Source organism: Dermacentor andersoni, chromosome 5, assembly GCF_023375885.2.
Source record: "Dermacentor andersoni chromosome 5, qqDerAnde1_hic_scaffold, whole genome shotgun sequence".
NCBI classification, from domain to species: domain Eukaryota; kingdom Metazoa; phylum Arthropoda; class Arachnida; order Ixodida; family Ixodidae; genus Dermacentor; species Dermacentor andersoni.
In genome coordinates this window covers 201,536,307-201,563,155 of record NC_092818.1, presented here as the reverse complement: position 1 = coordinate 201,563,155, position 26,849 = coordinate 201,536,307, and the positions used below count along the sequence as shown (strand labels likewise).

General features: G+C 47.1%; 1 protein-coding gene across 9 annotated transcripts in view; it reads left to right on the top strand.

Annotated features, from left to right (window-relative positions):
- Positions 1–26,849, top strand: part of LOC126532264 (uncharacterized) — a 253,753-nt gene that overhangs the window by 45,283 nt on the left and 181,621 nt on the right. For all 9 annotated transcript variants that reach the window (XM_072288492.1, XM_072288496.1, XM_072288493.1 and 6 more), the window contains exon 2: positions 1,642–1,710. In XM_072288492.1, coding sequence (XP_072144593.1) covers positions 1,642–1,710 — 69 coding nt within the window. The remainder of the gene's footprint in view (positions 1–1,641; positions 1,711–26,849) is intronic.

Here is a 26,849-nt window from a genome sequence, read left to right as displayed (position 1 = left end):
TACATTGGCGTTTCTTGATCAGATCTTTCGTCCCCTGCGATAGCTTACTGGTATCCTGTCTAACGGAGTTACCACCGACTTATATTGCACACTCCTTAATGACGCCCATAAGATTGTCGTCCATTGCTTCAACACTAAGGTCCTCTTCCTCAGTTAAAGCCGAATACCTGTCCTGTAGCTTGATCCGGAATTCCTCCATTTTCCCTCTTAGCGCTAACTCATTGATCGGCTTCTTATGTACCAGTTTCTTCCATTCCCTCCTCAAGTCTAGGCTAATTCCAGTTTTTACCATCCTAAGCTTTCGACTTCCTGGTCATCATGACTGGATGTAGGGGCGTAGACCTGTACGACCTTCAATTTGTACCTCTTATTAAGTTTGACAACAAGACCTGCCACCCTCTCGTTAAAGCTATAGAGTCCCTGTATGTTGCCAGCTATACCCTGCTTAATCAGGAATCCGACTCCTAGTTCTCCTCTCTCCGCTAAGCCCCGGTAGCACAGGACGTGCCCGCTTTTTAGCACTGTATATGGTTCTTTCGTCCTCCTAAGTTCACTGCGCCCTATTATATGCCATTTGCTGCCCGCTAATTCCTCCAATAGGACTGCTGGACTCGCCTCACTAGATAACGTTCTAGCGTTAAACGTTGCCAGGTTCACATTCCAATGGCGACCTGTTCGGACCCAGGTATTCTTAGCACCCTCTGCTGCGTCATAGGTCTGATCGCCGCCGTGGTCAGTTGCTTCGCAGCTGCTGGGCACTGAGGGCCGGGGTTTGATTGTTGCATTCATATAGGAGGTTGTGGCCAAGTACTGCTCTGGTGAGGGAGTGCGTTACAGGTTCTGGTCACCGGGATCGGGCCGCACTCCAGGCCTGTTTATGCAATGTTATCAACAAGTGGATTTTTTTTTCTTTTTCTGTAGTCTAACGGAAAATTGCGTGGCACCGGGATTCGAACCATGGTCCTCTTGCACGCGAGGTGGATACTCTACCTCTACGCCACCGCTGCACCCTTTGCTTCACGTGATCTTTGCTTCACCAAGAAGCAGTGTTGGAAGTCAGCGCTACGCATACCATTCCTTCTGTCTCTTGCGCGCTGTTCTCGCATTGCCATGAATTACAAATTTGTGTGAGCCTGCTACGCTGATCAAAATTCATCCGGAGCTCTGCACTTTTACGTCTCTCATATTCTATGCGTTGCTTTTATACGTTAAAATCAATCAATCAATCAATCAATTCCATCCGTCCATGCATGCAGGTCTCGACTGATCGATTCGTGCAGCTTTTTTTTTCGAAAGATATGAAACCGCTATAGCGCGTGCGTGCGTTGCGAAGTCCTGTCTGTGTCGTGTTGCCCACGTAGAATTCGTGGTGCGTACATGCGAGGGAAGTGAGGTGGACGGTCCGCCTCCCTTTCCAAAAGCAATCCGAGCAGTGCGGCTGCAAGAGCAGGCCGACCAGGCAGATGGCAGAGCGCATGCGCAGCGGCTTTGTTTCTCCTTCCTTCTCTTTGTTCTCCAGAAAGGCTGTAAGCATCCATATTGCAAGCGTTAAACTATCAAGAGCGTCATTAGTGTATCAATAGAACAAACTGCCGCTAACGAGACAAGGTTATGATGGTGTTTTCGCTGCATTTGTTACAGATCTCAAGCCGGGCGCTTGGCACTGGATGTGTCTTCTTACCCTGAGCTTTCAAGCGTGGATGTGCCAAGGTAAGCCTCGAGTTTCCTCAACCGTACACTTTTTCTAGACCGTATTTTTTCGTCGGCTACTCGGCTGCTTTGGTACGGCATAAAGTTACAAATTACCTCTGCTTACCACAAGAGTTTGAGGCCCAAGAGTTTGTTTATCTGTGTTTGAGCATGTTAGAGGATCGACAAAATGGGATATGCGAAATTCCACAAGTTCAACGGCTGACGTTATCGCGAAATTATCTAAGTGCCGCAAGGACTGATGCCGCAATTGACGCATCAGAGAAAAGTAGAATTGCCGCCAGCGCAGACCAAGGGGAGCACTTGGGGAACTTTGCGGGGTTAAGATGCGCCAATCTTTTCTCTCAATGATGTGATTTTACCCACAGCAGCTTTGATAGCGCTCATCTTAAGCTCCATCGAGCCGTAACTAAGCAATAAGCGGTACATCCGGTAGCCCACGCATTGAGCTACAGTACGCTATCGCAGTACGTTAAGCCGTTAAGCTAGACAGATACAGTTGATTCGAGACAAGATTCTTTACAGACACCTCCCATCGACTGATCCCTTGTAATTGTCAGGGGGACCGTCTCCTATGATTTCCAGCAAACTATAAGGAAGAAGTATTCGACACCGCCAATGACACATACATTGCATAACAACGTGTTTCAAAGTTCACTCATACTCAGTATATTATTTTTAGCAGGAGTGTACCGTGAACAGTTCAGGACTGGAAAGGTATTCTTATTCCACTGAGCGCTGGTGGCAACCTGGACGATTACACAAATGTCATCCGATCATAATACTATCTTGAATAAACACGCTCATTGAAAAATCGATTGCCAAGAGAGTGCTAGAATTTGTTGAAAACTACAGGATATTAAGTCACAGTCAGTGAGGTTTCCGGAAAGACTATTCCACAACTACAGCAGCGAGTTCAGTTGCTGACACCACTAATCAGGTCCCAATGAAACAAATATAACATTACGTATATTTCTCGACATAAAAGGGGCATTTGACCACGTGGATCACAAGATTCTCATAAATAAATTAGAATAATATGGTATGGTATGGTATGGTATGGTATGGTATGGTAAAACTTTAATGGCTTCAGGGTAATCTTGAAATAATTTTACAAAAGCTATCCTAAACCAACCACAAGCAACTTGTAGAAATACTTCATTTTAAATTAAATATAGTAACAACAGGTGTCCCGCAGGATTCAGTACTTGGTTCGTTGTTGTTTTTCTTTTCTTTTTTTTGTTTTTGAGGATTAGGGCTCCTCATATAGATGAACTATGTGATAAAAAATTAACATTTGGTCGCTTTAGGAGGCCCGCAAGCGATATGAAACAAATGCAGCACGCACAACGTACTTTGGCATATTTTATTGTATTGTAACATGACATATTGCTTAGGAAAAGACACCGCGTAAACACACGGAGACGACAATGCAGAGACACGCACGTGACCTACCAACAACAGAGGACAAAGAAAGAAAGAAAGAAAGAAAGAAAGAAAGAAAGAAAGAAAGAAACGAACAAACAAAGAGAGTATTCATTTCCGTGCAATAGTAAGCGAGGGTAAGGTGAAGGCATCATTTAGTAAGGCAATTTCTAAACACGGAATTAAAAGGACTGGGAGTTTAGACATCGCTTTGGTACCAGGAGCTCAGAATTTTGTGCACTCTTTTTTTTTTCATTTTGTTTTTGTCGAAGGAGAATTTCGCTGAGTCCACGCACCTCTCATGTGCGTGGTCACGTTATTTATCGTAAATAACGCGACCACGCACATGAGAGGTGACTCTTAGTCTCCCCAAGAGAGAGAGACAGAAGAAAGGGGAAAGGCAGGGAGGTTAACCAGATGGGAAGATCCGGTTGCTGCCCTACGCTGGGGAGAGAGGGCAGGTAAAGTGATAGCAAAGTAGAGATAAAGAAAGAAAGGAGCATAAACATACAATCACAGTCGGTCACTGTCGCCGCATACCGTCACCGCACAGCACAGTAGCACTTGCAGCATTACGAACCTCTGTTCAGGCAACAGCCGCTTGTCCAATTCTGTTGCCCTTAAACACTGCAACAGTGTCCTCGCCGCCCTCCGCAGCGGTGGCTTGTGGTGTCGGCATTCTAAAATAAGTCCCTCTGTTAGAGGTTTCTTTGGTCAAAGCGCGCTATTGCGATTGCGATCGATCGTATCTGTAAATTGTAGCGAGGACAGACAGTCACAGAGAAGGTGTTGAAGAGTCTTCTCGCTACCACAGTCATCACACGAGGCGTCGTCGGCCAATCCGATTTGGACAATTATGCAATTATACAATTATGCGTCTCATGAATCCGTATATAACGCGGGACACGTTTTCAGTGCTGGAAATTTAAAAGAAATAGAAAGAAAGCGCGTTATATTCACGCAAATACCGCATTTTCCGTTCAGGAGGAGGATTCGTTCTGCTCAGTTCCTCGGGGGCAATCATCTGTTTCGGTTCGAGAATGCACTGAAGAAAGTGGCGCGTCTCAAGACTGCGGAGGCCTGTCTATTGAAAATTTCATGTCTCTGCAAGAATTTAGTCTGAGATCTACTTTTATCTAATTTAAAAACAAACTTTATTTGTAGCTGCTGGGCATTTGTATTAGCCTCGCGTGCGGCACCAGCTTTGCGTCACGTTTTCTTAGCGGATATTTTAGAGTGTCTTTGAAGAGGGCACTGACCTTAAGGTTTTTGTGTGGGTACGCAGACGATTCCTTTGTCCTTTAAGGAAAGTATTCTGTTTTAACCATTGGCAAATCTGTTCATTGCATTTTAGCCGCTCTTCGGCAATCTAGAGAGTGTCTGTCCTGTACGCAAGAGCTTCCTGTCCATGTATGTTTTTTTTGATTCACTTCAATACTTTGATTTACGTCTAATCATTGCGTGCAATCACAATTATGTTGGTATTATAGCCTCAGAGCTGAAAAGGACTTGCTGCCCTCTGATTCTGCGCAGTCCAAGTTAGTCCAACGAGGAATCGTGAAGCCTTGCTTGCAGGATCTTCTTGCGAGCAGTGATGCTCACATGCTATGCAGAAAAGCTTGAATAAATTTGGTAGGACTGGCGCATCATGCCTGAGGTACTATTCTGGACATTGTCAAATGCCGCCGTGTTGTCAAATTCTGTAATGGCAGCATTTTCAGCCAATCAAAGAGGCCACAGCAGCCATCTGGGCCAATGGGAACTCATAAGATGACGAATTCGACTATGTGGCGGGATTTGTCGATGTACAGAATAGGGGCTCGGAAATTGGTTATTGTCGTCCGACCTTCCCCCCTCGCACGGTCTTGGCTGCTCTTGACAGTGGTCAGAAACTGAAGACGCACGTAAGAAGGAGCCTGAATTGCTTGTAATCGGTGTGGGTAGCCACCACAAGTCTGTCTCGCGCGAGATGACTCACGCCGCCAGAATGCCGGCGGTGGCTATGCGCTGTGCACATGATACACAGCGGCGCGAGCTTTCGCGCCCATGGACAACTATATCGCGCAGGCTGCATAGAAAGTCATGCGCTCCGCTGTTTGCGTTTTACTTTATCCTTGCGGTAGTACAATGTGGTTTCCTCCTCCTCGCGCTAGCTTGCCGGCCCATGTCACAGAATTGTCTCTGGGAAGGAAAAGAATTGGTGGTTGCAACAGGTTTCGCACACTATCACGTCCTCTTGGCGGAGTTGCTAAAGGAACCCCTCAGATTAGATTTGCAAGATGGGCGACGTAGCGCATCAGTCATCAAAGCTTTGAGCACCGATGTCGCTCACAGCTCGTCAGCATTGAGCCCGCACTGTCTGACAATAAGTGTGCAGGACTGTCGTCAGTGAGTCAGCCAGGAAATGAATCTTTAACCGAGTTCTCGACCTGAAAGCAGCGCCTATGCCTTGTTGGGATCGCACCGCTGGCACGAGTTGTTGGAATCTCAGTGCTGACGCCCGTTGTTGCAAATGGGTCGCAAGCCCCAAGGGTAGCGTTGGCCTGGCGGCCTGGGGCACTGGAAGCATCCGAAGGTCCCGGCAAAGCATGAGTCAACTGGTAACAGAACAACTTGTTTATTCTAACATCGCAAAAGAGCGGCCGGTCAGGTCGACCGAAGTGGAGAGACGGGAGTGCACGTTGCTCAACAGAAGAAATCGGAGCCTCTCTCGGCGTCCGGGGCAGCTGCTTTTATAGTCTCGGAGTCGAGGGCAAGAGGGAACGCCTGATAGAGGCCCACGTGACGCGCGGCACGGACAAGCTGAGAGACACGTTGGGACGAGTGTAGTGACGCATCCGCCGGCCCGGCGCCGGACAGACCTCCTCGCTTCACACTTGGGGAGCTCCTCTCCCCGGCTGCCGCGCTTTGACAAGCGTGGGCACACACACACACACGCACACACGAAGACACGTGGCACTGAAACACGCCTGGACGCGCTTGGCGGGGAGGCTTTGCGGCAGCTCCGAACGGGCCAAAATGTCCGCCGTTTTGAACGAAGCCCCGGCGTCCGTTGCATCCGCGCCGGCTATACCGCGCGTCGTAGGCGAAACGTAACAGACCGCCCCGCCGGGGGAAGGAGATCCCGATGGTCAGGGGACTGCATCCGCTGTCCGGAGGGATGTCGCTTGATGATGCTCATAACCGAAGTCGGTCGTCCTTCGGCGTTTCTTGAGCGCAGCGCACAGAGAAGGCCTCGTTCTCTCGTTCAGGTTCACACAGGACACTGCAAAGTGACTTCGGGAGAGTTGACATTTTTGTTCTCGTTCCCGGCAAGCGTTAGAACTACGCCGAAACTCAACCGCTCAGTCAGCAAGCACGAAACAACCCTCACCAAGTCCTGCCAGGCTCTTTCCCCTTTTATACTACTGCCTAGTTCCTTACAGTAGTCTAGCAGCACTCAGAACGCGTCCACAAATCGGAAAATTGCACTGGAAAGCACATCATCACTTTGAAACACTACACAAAAGCAATATGTTAAAAATCCTGCCTCAGGAAGAAAAACATCACTAACAAATAACTTTGAGGCTGATTCTTACGTTAGGGGCTTCGACTTAAGCCATCGGCGTTACCGTTGAGACTCCCCTTTTTGTAACGCACCTCAAAGGAATGTTGTTGCAAAGCGAGGCTCCAGCGCAGCAGGCGGCCATTTGTGGTAGAGATAGTCTGCAGCCATTGGAGAGGGCAGTGATCCGTCTCGAAGCATGCGAAGCGGAGAACGCAGCGAGCGACCGTACACTAGCTCAGCTGGCGAAAACCCCGTAGCCGCATGCGGCGCGGTCTTTAATGCCAACATCACCCCAGGCAGACACAGCTCCCAGTCAGTTTGTTGTTCAAACCACAATGCTCTCAACACGCGCTTCATGACGGAGTGGAGCTTCTCAACGGAATTCGACTGTGGGTGGCACACTGAGCTGTCTAACAGCTTTACCCCACACCTTTCGAGAAAGGCTGTCGTCAAAGCGCTCGTAAACACCGTGCCCTGATCTGATTGGATTTCCGCAGGAAAACCAACTCGCGCAAATATGGACAGTAGTGCATTGACTATCTCAACTGAGCTGAGTTCCTTAAGCGGTACTGCTTCAGGGAACTTTGTCGCTGGGCAGATCACAGTCAAAATGTGTCTGTACCCCGTGGTTGTTACCGGCAGAGGTCCCACTGTATCAATAACGAGCCGTCTAAAAGGCTCCGTAATGATAGGTACCAATTTCAACGGCGCCCTCGATTTGTCCCCTGGTTTGCCCACCCGCTGACAGGTGTCACATGTCTTCACAAAGTGGTCTGCGTCCCGAAAACACCCTGGCCAATAGTACTCTTGCAAGAGACGGTCCTTAGTTCTCTTAACTCCTAGGTGTCCGGACCACGAACCCCCATGCGACAAGCGCAACAGATCCTGACGGTCGCACTGAGGCACGATCAGCTGATCGAACTCCACTCCCCTGTGGTCTAGATACTTCCGGTACAGGACCCCACCTCTTTCCACAAAGCGAGCATTTTTCTTGGCGATACCTTCCTTGACAATGCAGCGTATGTTTTCTAGGCTGCCATCCTTCTTTTGCTCGGCTATCAAAGCCGCCCGGCTGACTGTTAGCAACCTATTAAGTCCGTCTGACGTAGGCGCGATGAGCAAATCTGCAGAAAGCTCTTCTAACTTTCCCGCATCGGGAATTTCCTCTCCAGTATCTGGTGCCTTTAACGCTACAGGCTCAATTTTATTCAGTTCGGGCGTGCTCTGAATATCAGCTTGCTGCGCCTCTGACCCTTTCTCATTGTTCGACAACGTCGGCCCCGCAACTACCGCCTTTGCAGCGAGCTCCCGAACCTTCGATCTGGTTAAGGCCTGAACGCTAGCCTCACCAAACAAAAGCCCCTTCTCGCGCAGGAGGTGATCGGACCTGTTCGAAAATAGGTACGGGTACTGGGGGGGCAGCATAGATGACACTGCGGCCTCCGTCTCAAGTGCTCCGAAAGGTCCTTCAATAAGCACTTTTTCTACGGGCAGACACACGCTATGAGCTTCCACTGCTTGCTTGATCCATGCGCACTCGCCCGTGAACATATCGGGTTCTACGTAAGAGGGGTGAACTACATCCATTGTAGCTGCGGAATCGCGAAGCACTCGGCACTCTTTCCCGTTCACGAGGAGGTCTCGCATGTAAGGCTCGAGAAGCTTCATGTTCTCGTCAGTGCTGCATAATGACAAAAACACGACTTTTGTTTTTGTTTCTGGACATTGCGCAGAAAAGTGACCCGGCTTCTGACACGTATAACACACGCGCACTTGCCTCGTCTCGAACCGCTTTCTGCGTTCGGCTTCGGCTGCCGCCGTCTCCTTACGTTCGGTCGGACTGCTTTCACTCGCATCCGCACTACGTCTGTCCCCCTTTTCTCTCATGGGCGTGAACTTCGGCCTCTCAAACTTGGAGCCAAATTCACCCTTTTGACCGTCCTTAGCTCCACGAGCCCGACGCGTCACAAACTCCTCGGCCAGCTCGGCGGCTCTAGCCACCGTACTAACGTCTGGCCTATCCAAGACCCAGTACCGCACGTTCTCAGGTAACCGACTATAAAACTGTTCTAGCCCGAAACACTGCAGAACTTTCTCGTGGTCACCAAACGCTTTCTCTTCTTTGAGCCACTCCTGCATGTTTGACATTAGCCTGTAGGCAAACTCTGTATATGACTCACTTTTGCCTTTCTCATTTTCCCGAAACTTCCGACGGAACGCCTCCGCTGACAGCCTGTACTTTTTTAGCAGACTCGATTTCACTTTGTCGAAATCCTCTGCCTCCTCTCTCTCCAAGTGAGCGACTACGTCGGCCGCCTCGCCGGTAGCAAAGTGAGCAAGCGCTGTGGCCACGTTTCCCGAGAGAACCCCTGCTTCTCGCACGTTCGCTCAAAGTTAACCAGGAACAAACCAATGTCCTCTCCAAGCTTAAACGGCCGCACCAGGTCAGTCATTTTGAACAATACTCGTTCTCCTGCACCGTGTGCCTGACTTCCATTACGAGCGCGTTCTATCTCTACCTCGAGACGCTTCATTTCCAAAGCGTGTTCGCGCTCTTCTTTTTTCTCTTGTTGCTCTCGCTCTTTCTGTTCGTTAAGTTCGCGCTCCTGTTTCTCTTTCTGTTCTTTAAGTTCGCGCTCCTGTTTCTCTTTCTGTTCTTTAAGTTCGCGCTCCTGTCTTTTTGCCCGCTCCTCAATGGTCTCAAGGCATTCCGACAGCTCGTCATCCTCAGCTTCTAACTCAAGAATAGCCCTCAGCAGTTCTGGTTTTCTGAGTTTGTCTGAGACATCCAGACCCAACTCTCTTGCAAGCTCCAGCAATTTCGGTTTGCGCAACGACTTCAAATCCATGGCTGCTCTGAACGCTGCTTTCTCTACTGCCTACTATTGTCTTGCCGCAAACTAACCCGGCAGCAACGACAACCACAATTACCAGCTCTGTTTCTGACACTAACAAAAGCCTGGCAAAACTCAGTAGAAGAAAGTCCCGCACTCACCAAACCTCGCAGCCAAGAATTCAGCGCAGTCGTTCCGCTGCAGGCAACCAGTCATCACACAGGGCTCGTTGCACTGCTCCCGGATGGTCGTTGTGCTGCTCAGCATAGTCAACCGCATATCTTCGCTGCTGGCCTCCGTTGTCGCGATCTCACCGCTACCAGCCAGTGTTGTAATCGCGCACCGCTGGCACGAGTTGTTGGAATCTCAGTGCTGACGCCCGTTGTTGCAAATGGGTCGCAAGCCCCAAGGGTAGCGTTGGCCTGGCGGCCTGGGGCACTGGAAGCATCCGAAGGTCCCGGCAAAGCATGAGTCAACTGGTAACAGAACAACTTGTTTATTCTAACATCGCAAAAGAGCGGCCGGTCAGGTCGACCGAAGTGGAGAGACGGGAGTGCACGTTGCTCAACAGAAGAAATCGGAGCCTCTCTCGGCGTCCGGGGCAGCTGCTTTTATAGTCTCGGAGTCGAGGGCAAGAGGGAACGCCTGATAGAGGCCCACGTGACGCGCGGCACGGACAAGCTGAGAGACACGTTGGGACGAGTGTAGTGACGCATCCGCCGGCCCGGCGCCGGACAGACCTCCTCGCTTCACACTTGGGGAGCTCCTCTCCCCGGCTGCCGCGCTTTGACAAGCGTGGGCACACACACACACACGCACACACGAAGACACGTGGCACTGAAACACACCTGGACGCGCTTGGCGGGGAGGCTTTGCGGCAGCTCCGAACGGGCCAAAATGTCCGCCGTTTTGAACGAAGCCCCGGCGTCCGTTGCATCCGCGCCGGCTATACCGCGCGTCGTAGGCGAAACGTAACAGCCTCAACCAATCACTTGCCGGCGATACAGCATAATGAGTGCGAACCAGTTCTAAGCAATTGTGCTCTAGCATATTTTGCCGATTTAGTGCTATTGAATAGGAAAATTTTTGAATAGAATGGAAGACAAGTTTTCGGAAAGAGAGTCTCTAAGGCTATGTCAGACGTACGGGTGAACAATCCACTTGGTCGTCTTGAGGGAACAGCGGGTTCACAAGGAGAAAGCATTTTCGCAGCCGCATTCCGCAAAGCTTGGCGCTACCGTCAGAGTACAGTGGTTAGAATACGTACAGAGCTGCTAATCATGCACGCATACCTTCCCGTCATCAAATGTTCTAGCTGGAATCCTGCGCAGACAAGCGGGAGAATCCACGCAGCGTAGCACACCTGGACGGTAATTAGTGCTGGCGCCACGGAGGGCTCGCTATTCAAAACGAAAGAGGCGTTTACAAGTGACTCTATATATAGGAATTAAGCACGCCACAGACAGAAGGCTGGATCGGAATGTACTTAAAATTCGCAGTAATCGATCTTCGAAACGCCGAAACCCACAAAATATAATGTGGCAATGGCCCGAACAGTTTTCAGGCAGTGGTTTAAATCACTACCGGAAAAGCAATTAGACAAACGCAAGCTAAAGTATACGCTCATCCGTGAAACAGGGTTGCCCTGCCGCTCCGTTGTTCGCGTTCCATCTTATAGCTTTCCGGAGTGGAAATACTGGAAGGTGAACATGTTGGGGTGTTTACAGTGCACTATGCGCATGTCGTGGCAATACTGTGCGACAGTCATGAAAGAAGACGATGAAACGCGCAGAAACGTTTTGTCAGAATGCTGTCATACGGGAGCAAAAGCACAGGCCTTGTGCATGGTGCGCCAAATTATTGCATTTAGCTCAAGAAAATACCTTGGTGTACAAACGGAACACCACAGAGAAAGGAACGACTATTGGGGCAAGCAGCGAGGTAATGCGAAAGACAAGATGAGGAGCGGCGGTGAGTGTTTGCGAGGGCCACTGTGTGCCACTTGTTCGCTGTAGCGAAACTTTGGCACATGTTTCAACTGTTTCACGTGGATCGTGCAAGTGTACAAAGGGGCCAACGATTGTTCGCGAATGTCGTTTCGGGGCAGTTTCTCTGGCATGGCGAAAATCTTTTCACTACTTAGGTCTCACATACTCACAAATGACAGCACGCAGTCACCGCACCGTCGGGTTGGTTACGTTTATTGGGCTGTTTCTAAAGTACGCTTATTCCGCTGTTTTTTACATGCGCTGTATAGCGTATGTAGGGACGGCGCATTAAACTTAGTTAAACGCGTGACCCGATGGTCCGATGCCTGTGCATGGCTGTCCAGCAGCAACGATCGACGCACTGCTTGTTGTCATCTTGCCTTGTAAAATGTGGCTGGCGACAAAGGTTTTCGCCACGTCAGGTAAACTGCCGCAGAGAAAAAAAAAACGAAACGAGAGAAAAAAGAATAGTGAATTCGTATCCAACCCAGCTAACCAGCGTAGCTGTCGAATATTTTACCGCAGCGCTAACAAAACGGCTGACTTACGATCGTCGCTGTATTTGTAATATTAACCACCGACTGCAAATTGTCCAGGTTCCTGCTGCATGATCTTTTGTTGATTTCGGCAGTTCCAAAAATCAATTCTTGCGTGATTTGCGTACATTCACTTCTAACCTTTTATCTGGAACGCATACAACACAAATCGTCGCTGCATGTTTCGCATCAGAAGAGCGAGCACTCAGTCGCACCGGCGCTGATTGCCATCGAAGTGCACGTGTATTGTGCATCACGTGCACGCGGAACCCGCAGCGTTCACTTCATCACCTAAAGAAATGCTTTTAGGCGCGTGCAGAACCACGACGCCGTAACCCGCGCTACCAATTTTCATTGGCATTATCGTATGGCGGCACCATTAAAGCAGGCGACTCGAAGAGCGGGCATCGTGTTTCGGAGTCATTCTCTGGTTCGGTCAGTTGCTGTCAATTTGTGGACCGCAGTTTCGACATCTTCGTAGCTGCGAAAACACGGACGCATTTGCACCAGTCACTTGTGTGGATCGGTAACGGGGTGTCATTGGCCTGTTTGCGAGAAGCACGCGTTGCATCGCGTCGAGGGAGGCACCGAATGGAATGCGTTCGTGTCTCGCCGTGAAAGCGCGCACCAACGCTGTGCAGCCGCCGTGGGCGCACTGGCCGCTCGCTCGCGCTGCACCGAGAGTGACGCGAGCGAAGCACGCGTGCAGCACTTCAGCGGGGCCGACGTAGGTTAGCGTCAAACATGTCGAAAAAAACGAGATACGTCGCGCGTGCTCCCATAAAAACACGCGGCATAAGAGACGGAACACGTACCTGTAAAAAAATACAACGAAAAGTTGAACGGAGACGTCGGACCTTTAGTCACAACCTTTTGGTAAACATGTATAGGCTTCGCGCTTTGCCTTAAACTTTTTGAATGCTCGCAGTTTTCTAAAGCACCTGTCGTATTCGCATGCGAGCGCATTTAGGCAGAGTAAGACAACGCGAAATCGATAACGATGACGCAAAGCTGTACATGTGTCAGTCGTGTTTTGTGGGAAGCGCGATCCATCGGCCGTACAATTTGCGAGCATTCTTTTGTGCTCTGCACGCATCAGCAAACGAAGCTTCGGATGTTCCAATAAAATGTGGCCCGTGTTTGAGCGCTCTTCTCCAGCTCACAGAGGAGTCGAGCGTGCCCAAGCGACGCCGCTTCAGTTGTGCTCGCCGTTTCGTCGTGGGCCCGAAGGGTTGCGCTCAAACCGCGCGGCACGAGCACAGCTGTGACCAAGTTCCGCAACGAAGCTCATTCTGACCTGTGCGATGAACGCAGCCTTTCATTTGTAAGATTTGTCTTAGTTCAAACATTTTCTGGAAGTAAGCTCGACAACGAAAGGCTAATCATTACTGTTGGTGAACTCGCAAGCTTACTGCTTACCAAAGGGAACTGCAAAATTAAACTGCTCTGATTTCCGAAGAAATTAAGCTCCCAGATATGATTAGTTTGTGAACAAATAATTCCTTCTTTATTCACTTTTCTACCAGTGTGCGCATTTCCACCATTTTTCTCCCCTTTTGCTTTGCTTCATCTTAAATTGTTGAACTTGACGCGTGACTTTGCTGTTCGGTTTTAAATTATTATTCCCTTCTGGAACGTTTTGTTTCATTTCGGGAATTTCGGGAAGAAAGCAACGCCTTTGTGAACTTCTTTTTATGATATGGTACTTAGGAGATGTCGCCCTTAGTTGACGCCGGCTAGTCCTTTTCACATGGAGATTTAAAAAGTAATTAACTTAAACGCATTAAGGCTAAATGTAAACTCCAAATCGTAAGAGCGCCAAGTCTGGTCACATAAGTACACTAATGACACACTAAAACTGAAATTCAACTCAGAAACACAGCAACACAAAGTCCAGTCACATAAGTGAATTAAAGTAAACACAAAGTCCGGTCACGTAACTTCACTAAAATCAGGGCATATAAGAAATAAATTGTAGCATTGCCATTTGTTGGGCGTGTTGGTAAATTGAAAGCATATTTAGCGCCAGCAAACAAGGACGTAAGGGAGACGACAACACAATGCGCTCCCTTCCGTCCTTGTTTGCTGGCGCTAAATATGCTTTCAATTTACCAACGCGCCCAACAAATGGGAATGCTGAAATTTATTTCTAGTAGCGCATTGTGTTGTCGTCTCCCTTACGTCCTTGTTTGCTGGCGCTAAATATGCTTTCATATAAGAAAGCACGGGTTAGATTCAAATGAAGGTACATTATTCCAGACACTGAATTGGCGAAAGTCGGGTTTAAAAAAACCCACAGAATGAGCTTATCACATTTAAACACTCTACTCAACACTTTCCGAGAGTATTGTTTTCTTTTTAGAAATCTTTGAAGGGCCAGTAGCGCTCGTCTTTGCAAAGAGTGTGTTGGACATGGACGCTATTTCTGAAGCTGAATGGCCTGCGGTCTAATGCTACTCAATCACGTGCTAAGCGTTGCCTGTGTGTGTCTACCGGAAGATGCTATACATCCTCATCCGCGTGGCCATAAGTGCATTCCGGACTCTTGAAATTTTATGTGGGACGTGTTTTGTGTACGCGGTAGCGAGCCGCAGGCGGTGAATGAGCGGCCTGGTTGTACCCAATGTGGGCGCGATATTAGATTGAAGCGATGGGTCAGCTTGAAATAAATCTGAAGATCTCGCGTTCTGATCAAATCGTGTCGCTTTGCAACCACGGGTTGACATCTGTATGTGGCGCAATTCGCCTTGCGTTAGAGGGAGACAATGTGTGGCGTTATTAACATGCGCTTGTTGTGTTGTCTGCTGCGACATTTCCAGGGATATTGCAGTGGCCAGGTATCCATTGGAACATTATTGTGCGGGTTCCTTCACTTGCTTTTGTCAGCTCCTTTGTGTCTCGTAAACTAACGCCATGTTTTGCGAATGGCTGATGTCACCATGAAGTGAAGACAAAGCTGCCTGCAAGTCACAAAGGATGATTGCTCCCCTTTTTGCATTGAAGTTATGTATTGTAACAACGGCAATATTGCAAAAAGCTGTGCTGTTGTTGATGATGTCGTGTGAGATAGCTTAAACGTCTATGTTTGATGCCATTCTGGAATGACAAAGCCGTAAAAGAATTTGTTTGGCAAGAACCATCTGTATACGTTTGAGTATAGCCAGGGTATCGAAAGTATGTCTGGTATAATGCTAGTTGTTGGGCTGCTAGCATAAACATGGGACGCTATAACGTAAAACTATTCCAAACTTTTCTATTCCAATTCTGTAATCAGCCCTCCAAGATTTGTCAAAAGCGTTTTTGGACCACCCCCTCTTCTCCTGTCTGTCACGCGACGTCACGAAAACCGCGATAGCTCCCCATCTGATATGTCGTGCTCGAACTGATTATGGATGATTTGACCGAAAAAAGAAAAATTTTTATTTCTTATTCGGCGCCTTTTCGCCATTAGACCTCGTCTATTTGCCAAAGTTTTAGGGCTGCACCCACTTCAACTGCCTGGCACGCGACGTCACAGAACCGCGAAAACTCACTGCGTCAAAGTGACGTGTACGCGTTAAAGATGCATTAATATGCCGAGCAAAACTTAATTTTTTTCTGAATAGCTGCAGGCTGCCCCGTTCCGAAAGGAATAAAAGATGGCTGCCGCCGATCGCTCAGGCACTGGCTACTCGCACCTGCCGGAGAGCATGGATTTATTTGCGTACAGTAAAACTTTTTGCGTGGCCGTGTAACGTTTTCGAGCAATTTTGGCACGTTAACGACCTCACTGGGCTAACTCTTCTTTGCTGGGATTCGTTTTAGCCGCATTCTTAACCTTCCGTTGCATGCCGCCACGATTTTCGACCAGCCACCGCAAGCTAAGTAAGGGAAAGCGGACCAATCGCAGGCGCCGGCGCAACCCTCTTCATCAGCAGAACACGAAGCGGTTGTTACCGCTTTGTGTTGTCCCTTCCTTGCAGTTTCCTGTTTTGCTTGCGGCAACTTCCCAAAATCCTGAATCACCATCTGGCCTACACCCACACTCTGCTATGTCGCCCTTAAATCTGCCGTCACTAGTAGATGGGGTCTGCCTTCCGAACTCGATGTCGAATATCTCGTGTGCTTTGGTCCTTAGCCTGCAGCTGTCGTGAATTGTCCATTTTATATCTGTGAAAGAGTTGTTAGTGACGGCTGTTTCGGTTACGAACTCACGAATTTGATAATTATGAGTGTGTAGGCTAGTTGGTTTCTAAACATGGAAATCAAATTGCGCTGCATGGTTCATACTATGGTGGGCATATATATATGCCCACAAAGAACAAAAAGAAAAGAAATATAGAAATGACAGTACCCATGCTCCCTTACAATGAGTGCTGCTTACTGGTTTGTCTGTCCACCTTTAGCAATGAGATCCAATAGTCATTTAGCGCTATGGATTGAGTGCTGATGGACGTGCCATTATACATCGTATTATGTGTCTTCGTGTTATTACTTCGTGTGTGTTTCGTATCATCTATGCTGGAAAAATTATGAGCGATTACTGATGACCGGTTAATGGCCGACGCCTAAATTTACAAGTCACCCCTGCACTCTCTTCATGAAACTGGTCTGCATGTTTATATTTGATTTACCTCGCTCATTATGCCATGTAAGTCCAATACGATAAAGAAAGTATCACTACACATACTTTCTCACAAAATGGTGATTGCGGAAAGTTAAATGGCCAGGATTCAGTCTAGTTCATTATGTGCAATTCCAAGTTTGTTGACAGTTAGCGACTTTTCAGCTACATTAGGCACGTGTAACAAACTTTAGAAGGCCGGAGCGAACTGCAGAGCAATTCGTAAATTAGACAGAATCAGATTAAGGCTGTTGTCAAAGTCGTCACTTCACAAGACGACCAACACGGAACTATTTCTCACAAGAGCAGATACATACACGACGGCAAACTACATACGAAACGCAAGTGTTTGAGACTATGGCTCGGAAATAAGCGGGTTGGTATGCCGTTCTTGCGTCGATGCACATGCCTTCTGATTTCGTGGTTTATGAAAGCTATAGCTAAAGCTGGGAACATCAGCGGTGACGGAATTCGCAAAGCCCTTCGGACGTAAGAAGCATTTGCCATCGGCAGACAGATCTAGTGCCATCCTTCGCTATCGCCAACTTGCCAACAAATCAATAACTGCTGTTGCGGAAAAGCTACCTCACGGATTTGGCGCCTTATCAACGGTGCAGACTCAATGCAGTGGACTTCGTCACATGTTCGGGCTTTCCTGGTGGATTTCATAGTCAAAGCAGAGTTTCTTTCTCCGTTCATTTTCTCTTTTCACGAATCTTCATAGCGACATCAACACTCTATAGCATCTGGTTTCCAGCAAGTGCTGCTACTCTCGTTTCCTTCTGAGTACTGAACTTTTCTCGGCAGCAATGGGAACGATGGGAATCAGGAACACATTAGACTTAAGTCAACCAAAGTACCAGGCAGGATTCCGTAAAGGCTACTCAACAATAGACCATATTCACGCTATCACTCAGGTAATAGAGAAATGTGCGGAATATAACCAAACCCTATATATAGATTTCATTGATTACGAGAAAGCGTTTGATTCAGCCGAAACCTCAGCAGTCATGGAGGAATTACGGAATCAGGGTGTAGACGAGCCGTATGTAAAAATACTGAAAGATATCTATAGCGGCTCCACAGCCACCGTAGTCCTCCATTAAGAAAGCAACAAAATTCCAGTAAAGAAACGCGTCAGGCAGGGAGAGTCGATCTTTCCAATACTATTCACAGCGTGTTTACATGCGGTATTCAGAGACCTGGATTGGGAAGAATTGGGAATAAGAGTTAATGGAGAATATCCTAGTAAATTGCGATTCGCTGATGATATTGCCTTGCTTAGTAACTAAGGGTACCAATTGCAATGCATGCTCACTGACCTGGAGAGGCAAAGCAGAAGGGTGGGTCTAAAAATTATTCTGCAGAAAACTAAAGTAATGTTTAACTGTCTCGGAAGGGAACAGCAGTTTACGATAGGTAGTGAGGCACTGGAAGTGGTAAGGGAATACATCTACTTAGGGCAGGTAGTGACCACGGATCCGGATCATGAGACTGAAATAATCAGAAGAATAAGAATGGCCGGGGGTGCGTTTGGCAGGCATTCTCAGATCATGAACAGCAGGCTGCCATTATCCCTCAAGAGAAAAGTGTATAACAGCTGTGTCTTTCCAGTACTCACGTACGGGGCAGAAACTTAGAGGCTTACGAAAAGGGTTCTACTTAAATTGAGGACGACGCAACGAGCTATGGAAAGAAGAATGATGGGTGTGACGTTAAGGGATAAGAAAAGAGCAGATTGGGTGAGGGAACAAACGCGAGTTAATGACATCTTATTAGAAATAAAAAAAAAGAAATGGGCATGGGCAGGACATGTAATGAGTAGGGAAGATAACAGATGGTCATTAAGGGTTACGGACTGGATTCCAAGGGAAGGGAAGCGTAGCAGGGGGCGGCAGAAAGTCAGGTGGGCGGACGAGATTAAGAAGTTTGCCGGGAAAACATGGCCACAATTAGTACATGACCGGCGTAGTTGGAGAAGTATGGGAGAGGCCTTTGCCCTGTAGTGGGCGTAACCAGGCTGGTGATGATGATGATGATGATGATGATGATGAACGGGGAACGAAGTGAAAAAAAGCACACATAGTGAATTACCGACCAGTATCTCTTACATCTACATCATGCAAAATATTAGAGCATATAATTCATAAACATATCTTAGGTTTCTTAGAAGAGCACAAGGTACTTACAGATGTCCAACATGGTTTCAGACATAGGTTTTCTAAAAGTACTCAATTAGTTGGCGATTAATGGAGGGAAGTAAACAGTTATTGTGTTCATGAATTTTCGTAAAGCATTTGACAAGGTGTCACATGACAAATTAATCCATAAATTAGGGTATTATATAAAAATGAACAGATACTTACTTGGATCAGAGCCTACCTTACTAACAGACACCAATTCGTCACCTTAAACAATACTCCTAACAATGCAGAGGTTGCGTCTGGAGTGCCCCAGGGATCCGTTTTGGGACCACTTTTATTTCTATTATTTATTAATGTCATAGTCACAGAACTTTCAGTTTCCGTGAAACTTTATGCAGATGAATGTATATTGTATGAAAAGATATCTTCTATTGATGATCAGGTGCGTCTAATTAATGACTTCGCAAAGGTCATTGCTTGGTGCGAACAATGGCAAATGTCTATTAATTTTGAAAAAAACTGTTTTATGAGAATCACACATAAGAAAAAACCTATTCAATTTGCATATAATGTTGACAACGTATCTCTATCAGAGGTAAGAGTGCTCAAATATTGGGGCCTATGGATAACCAATGAGCTTTCCTGGACGAAGCACATAGATACTGTTATTGCAAATTCTTTGCGTAAACTGTTTTTCATGAGGCGCTCACTGAAATCATCTACGCCTAGTGTTCGTTTATTGGCGTACAATTCTTACATTCGTCCGTTGTTGGAATATGCCCTAATTATTTGGGACCCATTCAGTTTAACAAATATTAAGAAACTGCAACGTGTACAGCATAAGGTAGTTAGGTTTATTTTCAATCCATACGGCCGTGCTTCTGTTGGTGAGCTCGTCAGACGCCATGGATTACCCCCGGTGACTGTGCGCAACCGCATCTGCCGATTAAAGTTCGTCTTTCAACTTGTAAACGGCCATTATAAGGTTAATACTTCGATGTTCTTTCCTTACTCCTCATGTTATAACACGAGACGAAGGCATGCTTTATCGATAACCTCCATGAATGCACGGAATAACTGTTTCAAAGATTATTTTTTTCCTAGGACAATAACAGACTGGAATAATCTTAATTCTGATATCGTTACCCTGAATTCCTTATCAATGTTCGAAAAATGCCTGCATATCTGATGAATTTTGTATGTGCTTACATGCTTGCATATTTCTATGCATACCCACCCTGCTATGATCTGATTTCAGATCGCAGTGTAAATAAATAAATAAATAAATAAATAAATAAATAAATAATGTTTGAACCATCTTCAAAGTTCAAAATAGAAAAGTGGTGAGGCGGTGAGCCCTTAGTGAGATACATACTTAATTTCTTTTAATGAGATACGTATACAGACAAATCACCTTCTTTAGTGTGATGGTTCAGTTCGACAAGGTCATAGAGAAAAAAAAGTTTTTTTTAATTATGGGGTTTTACGTGCCAAAACCACTTTCTGATTATGAGGCACGCCGTAGTGGAGGACTCCGGAAATTTCGACCACCTGGGGTTCTTTAACGTGCACCTAAATCTAAGTACACGGGTATTTTCGCCCCCATCGAAATGCGGCCGCCGTGGCCGGGATTCGATCCCGCGACCTCGTGCTTAGCAGCCCCACACCATAGCCACTGAGCAACCACGGCGGGTCATCGAGAAAAAGAAACCTGCCTTTGTTGCAGCTATGTTACTGTGCGTGCGCACACTAGATGTGCGCCCGGCTTATCGATGCCACAGTATTTGGCAGGCTGCAGAAGAAAGAATGGGAGGTGAAACAACCATTGTGTATTGTGTGTTGAAATAACCACGTATTGTGCAAGCGACGTTCTGTTTCGTCAGCGAGAAATGTGTGAACGCCACGTAGCCTGTAGAAGCTGCAGCGTCAGTTGACGGTGACCATTAGCGGTGCGGGAGCCTTCGACGATATTCGGCCGCGATCAGCACCCGTGTGTGCCAGGCTGTGTTCGGGGCCGTGCTTTGCTCCTCACCGTGTTCTTTCACGGATGGAACTACAGCAGGACTGAGCGGTGCTATTATTAGCTGCGGCTGGCCGGAAGAAATCGTGGAATCCGCTCCCTCCGTAAACGGATTAGTCGGCTTATAAGCTGAAGGCAGAGCTTCGTGACAGCGTGCCTCGGAAAGCCTGTGTTCAGTGAGTGAGCCTGGAACAGAAAAGCGCACACGTTGTGCTGCCGCTGGCATAGTCGCCGCAATCTACGACCGCAGTTGTGAGAGAGGCAAATTGCAATGGAAACTGAGGAGGTCAGCCAAACTGATTGCGTCGATTCATGTTTGAGGTAACTCAAGTGTAAGGAATGCATGAAAAGACACAAGGTGCAAGGAGTCAGAGTGTCAATAAGCCCGCACAGATAAAAAAATTCACGCAGAAACTCATCTGGGAGTTGTCTAAGTATGCATAAGCATACTTAGGCAGCGCTCGTCCTGTGTCCTCCCTTGTCCGTGTTTTTTGACGCTGTTTTAAATATGAATGATGCGTAAGCATTGTGCCACTCGCTTGTCTCCACGGAGCCCGATGTTATTATCAGTGTTCAGCGCTGCGGCGACACAAACTGCTGCGGACGGCGGTTCAAGGTGGATTGCTGACGCAAGCAAACTACTGAGGGTAGCGGCTCCGTATGTGCTGCTGACATTCCTATAATTAAGCCGTTACAGCGCCTTATCCGTCTGCGTCGAACCACAATCAACCGTGATCAACCGCAATCGGGCGGCGGCTGTGTATGGCGCGGCCACGCGTGCCCGATCTCTTGAAAGCGACCTGCGATGGGGAGCACCGAGTGCTGATAGCTTCGCGTGCGTTGTGTTCTTTCCGCTTAGTTCTCGTTGAAGAGAAAGGCAGCAAGAAGGTCAATTCGCGTGCTGCTGCGGGCCCGAACCTGAAAGCGATGATCTTACGTGACGGACGGATGGGTTTTCCCCTGTTGGGTAAGCATAGAAATGCTAACGCATTCAGAAAAGAAAAGGATTTTGGTCACACATACAGTGGTGGTGGCGCTTGCCTGGGGACATTACTGGCGCGGATAGTTAATAAAAACTTAAAAAAATTTTTAACCCTGAGCCAGTAAGCCGTGCCTCAGTGTTTTTTCTTCCCTACTCGTGAGTGCGCTCGCAAGTTGCAGAATGCCCTTCACATTTCTCTCAGTACTAGTGTAAGTTCGCACTAATGTTTGTGCAATTCTGAACGCTGTTAGCATCTGAGCATCTTCAAGACTGCGTTATCTTTTTCTCCCGCAAAGCAAGAATCGTTTAATCGATATTTTAAAGAGTGGATACTACCTGATGGCGACAAATGATAAATGATTGACAAATATAGAATGACAAATAACTCATAATCGCTGAGCGTGGTTCCTCTGCTGCTCGTTCAATTAAAGTGCACAACCTGAACGTGTAACCGTGTCGCACAGAATTAGTGTTTGCGTCGTTCCGGTACCATGGCAGCGCCTAATTTCGGCCACGTAATTCTCGTACGTAATTGTGCTGCACGTTTAGTTTTTTGAGAAGCCGAGCGAGCGTCCGCATGCTGTCAGTGGTGTTCCGAATCGTGAATAGCTAGACTACAATGAAAACCGGAGCTGAAGAATTCCTTTACTCTTGACATCGGTTTCTTTCACGGCCACATGCCACCCGCTTCGAAGGAGCCTACGCTTTATTCTAGGCAGCCGTGAGTGGGCCCAACAAATTAAACTCGTAACTGAGGTAACGAAATTTGAAACAGTTATGAGGCTCCGACTCCATACGTTTAGAGACACCCACGTGATCTTGAGAACAACGCGCGGCAGGAGGCAGTCCCCCGCTGTCCTGGAACCGCAAGCGATGACACATGTTGCACACGGTCCCGAACTTGCTATTGACGAAACACGGGCTGCGGCAGGTGCCCGCCGCTGCCTGCCTCAGAACCTAGTTGAAATTGAAATGGATTTATTCATTATAGATTACAGGTTATAAAGAAACAATAATATACAGAACGAGGTCCCATGGTCAATGAATGTATCGGGACTTCCTGCTGTTTATAAATATGCTTTTTCTAAAGCAACGAGGAGCACCACATTAAAATCATATATAAAGAAACATGGAAGAAAGTAAGTAATGGAGAAAACAAAACAAAATATGCTTGTGCAGTCAGGACTTACAATAAATCTAACGAAGAAAATTATACAATCGCAAGGAGCAAATGCAGTAAAGCTAAATGAACTAAACGAAATTGACAGTAACGGTCTGAAAATTCCACCCAACTATGCAACAATACAAGCAACAAAAGAAAACTTCGAAATATACGTGATCATTAATGCAACAATACAAACAAAAGAAGCTTCCATATATCATCGTCGTCGTCTTCGTCGTCATCATCATCATCATCATCATCATCAGCCTGGTTACGCCCACTGCAGGGCCAAGGCCTCTCCCATACTTCTCCAACTACCCCGGTCATGTACTAAATGTGGCCATGTCGTCCCTGCAAACTTCTTGATCTCATCCGCCCACCTAACTTTCTGCCGCCCCCTGCTACGCTTTCCTTCCCTTGGAATCCATTCCGCAACTCTTAATGACCATCGGTTATCTTCCCTCCTCATTGCGTGTCCTGCCCATGCCCATTTCTTTTTCTTGATTTCAACTAAGATGTCATTAACTCGCGTTTGTTCCCTCACCCAATCTGCTCTTTTCGTATCCCTTAACGTTACACCCATCATTCTTCTTTCCATAGCTCGTTGCGTCGTGCTCAATTTAAGTAGAACCCTTTTCGTAAGCCTCCAGGTTTCTGCCCCGTACGTGAGTACTGGTAAGACACAGCTGTCACGCACTTTCTCTTGAGGAATAATGGCAACCATATATACACATGACCATTTATAAAAAAGAAACGTTCCGGAACAGCGGAATAGTCGAATAGGGGTGAAGAGAAAGAAAGAAAGTTAATGTTAAATATTTTCTGTCAGAAGAAAATTCTTCAGATGTTTTTCTTTTTTTGAAATGTACATGTTGATCGCGAAGTCTTGACGCAAAGTGGTATGGAATTCCAAAATGAAAAAGCTGAAAAATGAACTGATTGTTTGCGATAGTTGGTACGCACCGGAGGTAAAATGAGAATATGGTTTAAAGCAAATCTAGTGTCATTAGCGTTTATCAGGCACGTTTTAGGCATTATACATGCAGGAACTTAATTATTCAATAACTTGAAATTAAATATACCCAAATTATACAACACAGTTTCTTTGACAGAGAGAATGTTATTAGAGAGCAATGGGAGAGCGCTAGTATTATAGGGACTAGAGGTGACTATTATAATTGCTTGATTTTGTAAAGTTTGAAGTAAACTGAGGTGAGTATTATATGTATTTTCCCAACATATTAATGAATAGTTAATGTGTGAGTGTATAAAAGCGTAATATAGCGAGACAAGTGTAGCACGGTTAAAGAATTTGCGGGCTCTGATCAGTAACCGAATCCCTAAGCAACATTGTTTTTAATATGCGAGACATGATAATGAAACTTAAGGTTAGAGTCTATTTCTACTCCCAAGAATGAGCAAGGAGTGCTAGAAGGGATAAAAAATGGGAACCAAGATTCAGCAATAGGACTGAACAAGATGGTTTCTGGGGGGAATTAAATACAATAAACTTGGTTCTCGAGGGATTAATAACAAGATTATTATTGATACACCAGTTTGTAACCTTAGCTAAGTCATTGTTGAGTTTAGTAACGAAGTACGAAATATCGTTATCGTAGTTAATAATGGTTGCGTCGTCGGCGTGCAGTACACAGTGTGAGGATGTTAGACAGTCAGGCAGATCGTTAATGTAAATTAAAAATAATAAAGGTCCGAGAATAGAACCCTGCGGTACCCCTAGGTTAGTAACCATAGCTTCGAAAAAAAAAAAACATTGGAAATTTTAACTATGTTATGTCTATTCTGCAGATAGGTTCGTAGTAACATCAGTGCTGGCCCTGTTATGCCTATAGCTTCCAATTTTAAAAACAAAAGTTACCATGGTCCACCGCATCAAACACCACAAATATATTCCTACAAGCTTAGCCGAGCAGGATTCTGCGCTGCATCTCGCGCACCATCTCTGCGTCGCAAAAATGTGCACAACAGAGATTTCACGGCACTATGAATTTTTGTTTTATGCTAATCTCTTGCCTGAGACCTGCGCATCATGCTACGCAGCCGGCCGGGGAATCCGCTTAGCAGGGGACGAACCCGTTTAGCCCATTTTCTAGCTTATAACGGTTAGGCGCAGAAGGAGCCTGACGTGAAGTAGCTGTTACAGCGCTCGACATGAAGATTACATAACTGCTTAATTCTATCCGACCCACCACCGCAAATTCTTTCTTTGTTATTGCTTTATGGAATTCTTTCGGAACTCGTGCGGATGACGGGCAGGCACCCCCGTTCAGCTCATTCCCTCGCTCATAAATTTTTCTTCGCAGTAGAAAATCTTATCCCTGACGTGGCAAATGCAATGAAACGTCACGGAACGCTTAAGCGCCTTGGGGGCAGTTCTTGTCACCGTCAGGGCGCTGCAAAGCGCGGTGGTATTCGAACGCTTGTGCTAGGAACGAGCTTTCCACTGTCGTGATTGATCGCTTCGTTCGTCGATTGGTCAATCGTTTGATGGCAACAGTCAGACGTTGACGTAAATTTGAAACGTTTCTACCATCGATGGAAGTAACGTTCCGCAACGACGAAATCTTTCGGTCATCGAACGGACTAAGATGCGGAATGAAACGAAGCAGCTTCAACTGGCGCTCCCCGTTTATCTACGTCATCTCGGTGGCTCAGCAGCAACCCGGTTGTCGCAGAATGCTCGCCGCCAGATGTGGCCAGACAGGTTCGAACGAACCTCGAATGAACGCGAGCGTAGAGCGCCAGCGGGTCGGGCAGCCCGCTGGGTCCAATACAACAACGGGGACACGCTGGAAGAAAGCGTTCCAAGCACGAAATATTTTGCACGGCTCTGATCACGGCTAGGAAATGCGTCCGGCTTACGATAGACGGCAGGGTCGTGCTTCCTCTGCTACCTTTGCTGTGTAGCGTGAAAGCCTGTCTGCAATAAACATAAACGTGTGCGCTGGCGGACGTAGAAGTATTTTCTCGGGAACTATTGTGCTGCGTCTCACCGAGCTTGCATCGAGTAAACAAAGTAAAAATGAAAAGAAAGAAATGGCATGACCGTTTGTTTGTGACAAGATGCGTAAAATCTGGTATAGCGGTCAAGGATACAGTTTGTCAGCGCCTGTGTGGTTTGGTCTTCTGCGATTCGTCTGTCACGTTTGTGCCGTAGTCAACGATGTGCGCGCACGCACGCAGTGGCGTAGCCAGAAATTATTTTCGAGGGTGAGGGTGGATCAACTTCACCGGAGACTGAAAGAGTGAAGGCAGAGGAGGGGCGTGCTTGGTGCTCCGCCCCTCTCCCTCGCTACGCCACCGCGCACATGTGTCATCGTAAGACTCCTGGGCAGGCGGTGGGGTTCAGGTCAGTTTCGTAATGTGTCACAGCATTCGCGAAGTAGCGTACAGTAACATAATGATGTACCCGTCATGCCATCGAAGTGACATTTGCGAAGGTTCCGATACAGCTAGCTCGTCCTACGCGAGAGCAAAGGCGTGTTTAGTGACAATTCGATGAAGCCGGACACAAACAATTAAGCACGTAGGAACGTTGTTTCGGATGACCACGAATGGTGGCAGCGACTCGAGGACGCCGCCTGCTTTGCATGTGACGAGTGTGGCCAGCGGCTTCTCGCGACCGTGGCTCTATACAACGTCTCCGACGCTCGCTATTCGCGAAGCACAACCAGAATGAATAATGCGTGACGATGATGACGATTATATCTATTGGCATCTCCTTTCAAACGGCGCGGTGACAAATAGTCACCTAGCTTGCTTGAAATACTTAGGTATGCTATGCATACTGTTCATTCTAGCATTTTTGTATACATCTCTCTAATCTTTTTTTTTCTCTTCCTCAAAACTTCTCTATCCACCTCGTATCGCTACCTAT